This window comes from Photinus pyralis, unplaced genomic scaffold (assembly GCF_008802855.1).
Source record: "Photinus pyralis isolate 1611_PpyrPB1 unplaced genomic scaffold, Ppyr1.3 Ppyr1.4_LG3b, whole genome shotgun sequence".
Classification (NCBI taxonomy): Eukaryota; Metazoa; Arthropoda; class Insecta; order Coleoptera; family Lampyridae; genus Photinus; species Photinus pyralis.
Window position 1 is genome coordinate 26,973,251 of NW_022170510.1, and position 7,854 is coordinate 26,981,104.

A 7,854-nucleotide genomic window follows, 5' to 3' on the forward strand; every position below is an offset into this window, starting at 1 on the left:
TTGCTCATAACGAAGGCACCCATGGTGAGCATCGAAGCTTGAAGACACTGCATATACAAAGATCTTTGTCACTGGTTTGTTGAAGTACATTATACATTAATTGTGGATTTGTAAAGGTAAACGAGAATCTGTGCCATCACCTAACATCATATTTGATAATAAATCTTAATTCGATTGCGGCTGTGTGCGACAAATAGAAACCTCAAATATTAGTTTGTGAAATACTGTTTCAAAGGGTGTGCGGTAAATTCGCCCCGGAAGACTCGCCCCGGTAAATTCGCCCCGGAAAATTCGCCCCTGGAATATTCGCCCCCAAGTAAATTCGCCCCCGGAATATTCGCCCCCAAGTAAATTCGCCCTCAGAATATTCGCCCCAAGTAAATTCGCCCCCAACAAATTCGCCCCCGGAATATTCGCCCCGACAAATTCGCCCCCGTAGCATTCGCCCCATAACATTTATTAACCCTCGGAAGTAATAGGTTGGTTTAAATTAATTAAATAAATTTTTGCAAAAATGACGATATTTGGAACTCAATACGGCGAGACTGACAACTCGAAATTGTTCATATTCAATCGTTTTTCACCTGTAGAAGGCTGATTCAACGGTTCAACGTCAACCGTATGTTTACAATACATTTTACAACAAATTGCGTTTACAAAGGAGTCTATAAATACTCAGCCATTTATGGATGTATTGAAATGTTTTTGGCATCAATGTATAAACAAAGGACGATTCTTTCTTTAGACTTACATTTGAAAATTGGTCCAGATTTGATGTAAATTTGTGTTGAAAAACACCAACATTGATGAAGTTTGCTGAAGTATCAAATCATAATTAAAATAATCTAAAAAAATTTAACTCGAAACATCCCATTTCTTTAAAATATAAAAAAAAGTTTGCTTATATATTTATTAGTTAAGTAGTAATTAGTCTGCTATACGGTACTCTTGTACTCGTTCCAAATTCAGCCCGTCGGATCACCCTTAAATTTGAGAATTTTGGTCAAAAATGTGCAAATGCCATAAAAGTTTTAAAATGTCCAAAGTATCCACTAGAGATAAAAAAATGTTGAACGTTGACCATTTACCAAAAATTTAGTAAATACTTTGTGTCCTACTATTATGTAAGTATAAAAATGACAATACGGATTACTGATGACATAAGAGTTCCTTTTTTGCTGTTGTCACTTTGATTTTCAGATTTTTGTATTTACTTTATTCAACCTTATCTTAATTACCTATTCATATTTTAGTTAACAGGTATTTGAGTGCTATTATTCTACCCCCTTTATATACACAGTTATTACAAAAAAATTAAAATTAAACAACATTCATTTTATGAACTGCTGGCCCTGTTACCTCCAAGGATTAATAAATCTTATGGGGCGAATCCTAAGGGAACGGAATCACCGGGGGCGAATTTGTCGGGGGCGAATTTGCCGGGGGCGAATTTTCCGGGGCGAATCTTAGGGAGGCGAATTTACTTGGGGGCGAGTTTTCTTGGGGGCGAATTTTCCGGGGCGAATCTTTCTGGGGCGAATAGTCCGGGGGCGAATTTACTTGAGGGCGAGTTTTCTTGGGGGCGAATATTCCGGGGGCGAATTTTCAGGGGCGAATTTACCGGGGCGAATTTTCGGGGGCGAATCATCCTACAATCGTTTCAAAGTCATTCAAATTTTAGACATTCATTACAAAGAACCTAAATGAAAATTTCCATCTTACGCGTTAAATTAATTACACTTAAGTGTTCAGCCGTAAAGTTGATAATTTCCCTACACTCGCGGTTATAAGATTTTATAAGCTGGGGGCACGTGACTTTGCGTTTATTATACATTTTATGTCTTACTAACCTATAATAGCACATTTTATATCTGTGATACGCGGGAATAAAGTACCACTTTATGCCCTAGGGCATTAAGTAGCACCATAGTAACTCATTTATACTTAATGAAAAAACAAACAATATTTGCAGGTCATTGAAAATTAGAAACGTCAATTATTGATTGTCAATATCTACTAAATCACAAGATTGGCTTTATTTCGTATAGTTGCTGGAACTTCTTCCTCATTCACGATGAATTGAATTATTTAAAATTACGTTTGACGTTTGGATGGTTTCAATGACATTAACAAATTTGAACCACGCATATTCGATCAAACATAATGAATTATTTTGTAAACGAATTTTGACGAAGAAAACTATTTGTAAAACATAAAATTGTGTATGTACCACGGGCATAAACTGACGTTTATACTCTCGGGCGACTAAAAAGCTCTCGGGCCATAGGCCCTCGAGCTTTTTAACTCGTCGCCCTCGAGAATATAAACATCGCTATTATGCCCTTAATACATAAATAACTATTGCTATAAAGATGGTACCGTTTTACTACACCTCATACAGTACATTACATGAAAATATTACCCTAGAGTCTAGAGAGACATTGTAATAGCTGAAGCGTCCGGTTGTAGGTGGTTGAGCTCGAGTTTTAAATTATTGCCGAAATTATTCACGCATAATTAACCCATTCTATAAAATTCATCTTTGGTGATCGCAACTTCTTGTTTCAGGTGCGACATGAGTTCAACTAAACTGGACTTGGAATTATGCAAGACCGTGGATCTACATTTTATGAATATAATTATGCAACCGATGAAGATCAAATGAAAAGATCTCTACTTACAAACATTAGCGAGTCGCCAATAATTACGAATGTCACTTTACCAAGTCAAGTGTCTTCAAGATTTCCAATTCTAAGCTACGAAGTTAGTGATTGGGGACCTAAACGCGATTCGCTTTATGTTGTTGTACCGATTACTTTACTTTACGTTGCGATATTTATTACGGGATTGTTAGGAAATATTTGTACTTGTATCGTTATCGCTCGTAATAAGTCTATGCACACCGCTACGAATTACTATCTATTTAGCCTAGCAATTTCGGATCTACTGCTTTTAATATCTGGCTTGCCGACAGAAATCTATTCAACATGGTCAAAGTACCCTTACGTATTTGGGGAAATATTTTGTATCCTACAAGGGTTTGCCGCAGAAACGTCGGCGAACGCCACCGTATTGACCATTACTGCATTCACGATAGAACGCTACGTTGCTATATGCCACCCCTTTTTGTCTCATACAATGTCAAAGCTTTCTCGGGCGGTGAAATATATTATTGTTATTTGGCTACTCGCGATGTGTTTAGCTTTACCGCAAGCAATGGCTTTTGGCATTTTTTATGAACAATACCCGGATGGTTATGGCACATCGAACGATCACTACGTTTGTACAGTGAAACGCATTGTGATTCCGCATGCTTTCGAAATTTCAACCTTTGTATTTTTTATTGCACCGATGACAGTAATCACAATCCTTTATGTTCTAATCGGAATTAGAATACATAAATCAACGAGTGCAAGGAATCGCGACGGAAGCATAAAACTAAAACACTATAAGAACAAAACGTGCGTTCAAAGTCCCAACAAGAAGATGAAGGTGATGTTAGGCTCAAACAGTGACAATATAAAAATAATGTACGAGGACGCAGGGAGGAAGAACTACTCCAGAAATTCGCAAGCTTCCAAGCACGTGGTAGAGATGTTAGGTGAGTTTGAATATAATTAATAGTAAGATTATGATTTGTGGTCACTATAGGTGTATTATGTCGAAACGTTACTTAAATTACAAGCTGAGAGGTTAAGATAGCGGTAACGTGGCAACTGAAAAGTTTCCTCATGACCTGCCACTAACTCCCATTAATCTGTCTCGTGTCCTACGGAAGTGGAAGTGGTGCAATTTTCATATAACATTAGATAGCTGGGATAATTCCTAACTAATGCATTTAGTTCAAGTTTTAAATGAAAGCTATATGTTTCATCTCAAGAGAAGATATTTCCGTACTTCTTGTATGTAATGAGACATTACTTTAAAGTACAAAATACCGTGTTATACATCAGTCAGTCTCACCTAAATCAGCAGGAAGTGACGGATAGAACACCCGTTGTTGAAGTAATACTGTTAAACCACATATGCCCAAATGAAAATTATGGAAAAAATTCATAAATGGGCGAATTTTCTAAAGTTTGTCTTCCTTTTCTAATTTTGATTTATCGGCCAGATGCAGGTTTTGTTTTATTTGTAGGTAAGTGTTGCGAGGCATGCATTCTAATACAAAGGGCACACCCATGTGCTACGTTCACTTTGTGCAAATGCGACAAAATTGCCTTAGATAAGCACACGGTAAGCTCAGGCCAGGGCTCAGGCAAAGTAGAGGTGGGTCGGGGCGAATATGTGGGGTGCTTATATACAAGCACAAATAAGCAAAGAAAGGAAACAGTGAAAGTAATCCGGATAGTCTTCAATCAATATTAAGAGAGAGGGGAGGAATACTTACCAAAAGGGTAAACAATGCAGACTAGGAGATCTTGATTCTCGTCTTGCTAAACTAAAAGGGATGCAACACTTATAGGGAAAGAAACATAAATAATATTTGATGTCACAAATGATGGTGGTTTAATGCAATGGTATTAAAATATCGCAAATAGGACACTGTAATATACAGGGTGATTCCTATAGTACCTGCCACCGTTTGGGAGCGTATAGGGGGTGCCTAGGGGAGTATTTTGATATAGGACACTTGGGGTCGGAAATCCAAAATAAGGGCGCCAGAACCAAATTTATCTTCTGGAATTTCACGCCTGTATGTAGGCAACCCAACCGGCCGGCGGTGCACACGGAGCGATCTCAGGCGGCGATGTGTACATTAATTATAGGTATTACACTTCACCAGAATAAAGCTTATTTTTAATTAAGGTTTTGAACTGTGCTAGCGACATAGATGAAAAGTTAATTTTTAGTTTGTTTAGATAAAAAGCTATTAAATAAGAGAAGGACCTTTTATATAACTGAAGATTGTGCTTAGGGATTGTAATAAGTAAATCCTTTCTTCGTATATTAATATTATGAGTGTCAGTTCTGAACCGTATTTTGTTAACCAGAAATTGTGGGCATTTATTGACAACTATTTTATAAAAAGTGCAGTAGCAATGCAGCTTCCTTCGATCTTCCATTTTCAACCAACCTGCCTTACTAATGTAATGGGAAATTCCTTCCCTTCTTCTGACGCCAAATATAAACCTAAGACAGGAGTTTTGAACGATTTGAATTCGTCTTATTTCACAGAAATCCAAATTTGAACTGTAGACGACATCACAATAATTAAAATTCGATAAAATGAGAGTATCGCAAAGCAACTTTTTTAAATGTTGATTTAATGAATGCCTATGAGAATACAACAATTTCAGCGTAAAATATGATTTTTGCATTAATTTTGAGATATGCAACTTAAATCGCAAATCTGAATCCATAATGAGCCCAAGATTTTTAGCACTATCCACAAGTGGGAGTATTGTACCGTTCATGGATACTCGAGTGAGATTTATTAACTGTAGTCTATTCCTCTTACTCCCAAATAGCATAACTTTACATTTATTAGAGTTTAAGGTAAGATTATATTTATTAGAATTTGTTGACAATTGTTGGAGGTCCAGATTTAGATTGTTTACTGCGCTTTGAAATTCACTTTTAGGGAATGAGATATAGATCTGAGTATCATCTGCAAAAATATGGACTTTGGTATGCTTTATGTCCTTATATAAAAACGCGGTGTAAATCGTAAAAAGTAGGGGACCGAGTATGGAACCCTGAGGCACTCCCGACTGTACTGTAACAGGACTTGATTGATTATTTCCCATGCACACGATCTGTTTTCTATTACATAAATAGCTACGAAAAAATGCAACTGCTTCAGCGTTAAGACCTAGGTAACCTAAAATGGACCCAAGCAGAGAATGATTCACAGTGTCGAATGCCTTTGAATAGTCAAGAAGCGCTAATAATAAACAGTTACCTTGATCCACAGCTTTTAATATATCATCAACAATATCGAGAAGTGCTCCAGGGCAACCATACCCAGCACGAAATCCAGATTGCGTAGCGGGGAGGACATGAAGTTGATTAATATAGTCAGTCAACTGCGCAACAATAACTTTTTCCAGTAATTTTGAGAGGGCAGGTAATATACTTATAGGACGAAGGTCGGATATACCACTAGGTGATGCCACTTTCGCAATAGGTTTAAGAAGAGAACACTTCCACACAGAAGGTACGGAATAAGATTTTATGCAATAGTTTATAATATAAGTTATATATGGAGTTAGAAAAGGGCAACAATGTTTTAACATAATTATACTGATGCCGTCCACGCCAGTAGCATTAGATGACACTTTAAATAATATTTTGGTAATATCTTCCTCCAAAACTTCGGAAAGAGTGAAACAACTATTTGGGTTAAATTTATTACTGCTATAGTAATCCAAGAGTTCGAAATCAGGTATGCAACTGCGTTGCGTTGAAGAAAAATACATATTAATTTCATCTGCATCTGCAAAATTTGTAGGAATATAATTATTCTTCTTGCTCAATAATTGGAGTTGATTCAGTTTCTTCCAAAGTTGTTTAGCATTGCAGCTTTTTACTACTTGGGTTAAGTAGCATTTCTTTTCATTGCGAATTGCGGTGGTTGTGAAATTTCTAAGTTGTTTGTAATAGTCCCAGTGAGCAACGTTGGAAGTTCGTTTGAAGCGTTTAAAAGCAGAGTTACGAAGTGATATCATACGTTTAACGTTTTCCGTAATCCAAGGTTTGGGATCACCAAACTTACCCTTATGTGGGCACATAGGTGCATGCTTATCAAATAAAGAAAGCATATTACTATTGAAAAAATCGATTTTATCGTCTAAATTTGAAATATCAAACATATGATACCATGGTATTGCAAACAAATCATTATTAAAAGAGGGTAGGTCAATTTTGTTGAAATTGCGATATATCAAAGTGGTTGGTGTAACTATCACATCAAGAATAAAATGACAATAATCAAGAGAGTGATCAGCAATATCATGCACTGGAACAACTCCACTATTCGCTACAGAAACGGCATCTCCAGCAATAATAAAATCAATTAATGTAGACGAGTGAGGAGCAATTCGCGTGGGTTCAGTAATAATTTGCAATAAATTAAATGAGTTCAAGGTATCGACTAATCTGGTATAGTAATGGTTATCAGGTTTAAGCCCATCAACGTTGAAGTCCCCCATACAAAATAATAAATCATAAGTTGGAACAAAATGTGCAAAGGAATCCTCAAACTTTAATAAAAAATTAGTAAAACTACCGTTCGGTCTATAGATAGTACCAAAGCACAGTTTCTTATTATTGATTTTAATTTGTACCCACAGATGTTCTATATCGTCACACACTTCATGACTAACAACTTGACACTGAAATACCTGTTTGACATAGATACCAACCCCTCCACCTCTAGATGCTCTTGATATATGGAATGATATTGGAATTTAAAATAATCTTTAGTAAAACGGGAATCAACACGTAGTCGGGGAAAGTATGCTTCCGCAGAAACAACGGAGCTATAATCATTAAATGAGTTTCAAACAAAGTAATAATCATAAATCGCAATAGTATCGAAAACCAAAATGTAATCAAACGTTAAAAGGGAAAAACGACGAAAATAACTAAATTTACCTTTGAACTTCCGGTAGCAACCTGTTGAGATCAAGAGGACGTGAAACTGCAAACCTGTAAACAGACAGACACACACAAAAAATAAGAGGGGTAATGATGTGCGTTGCACAATATATCGCATAAGCAATGGTTAACGTCCGACACGAGGGGTTATTCTTATACGTAGAATTGCAATCAATACTCAAATATTCAAATCACTTTGCGACAAAAAAAAATTTGGTTCGACTAAGGGTTGGTCCTCACAATCGGTATGAG

The 7,854-nt window shown here is 36.6% G+C and overlaps 2 protein-coding genes across 2 annotated transcripts; one reads left to right on the forward strand and one right to left on the reverse strand.

Moving 5' to 3' along the window:
* Positions 1–2,604: 2,604 nt before the first annotated feature.
* On the forward strand, positions 2,605–3,621 carry LOC116166455 (pyrokinin-1 receptor-like). The gene has a single exon (XM_031481406.1). It carries the CDS (start codon positions 2,605–2,607, stop codon positions 3,619–3,621), a length of 1,017 nt encoding a protein of 338 aa, XP_031337266.1.
* Positions 3,622–5,068: 1,447 nt separating this feature from the next.
* LOC116166456 lies at positions 5,069–7,154 on the reverse strand. Its single transcript, XM_031481407.1, has 2 exons — positions 5,906–7,154; positions 5,069–5,133 (listed from the first exon to the last, which is right to left on the reverse strand). The coding sequence occupies exons 1-2, from the start codon at positions 7,152–7,154 to the stop codon at positions 5,069–5,071; spliced, it is 1,314 nt and encodes a 437-aa protein (XP_031337267.1).
* Positions 7,155–7,854: the final 700 nt, after the last annotated feature.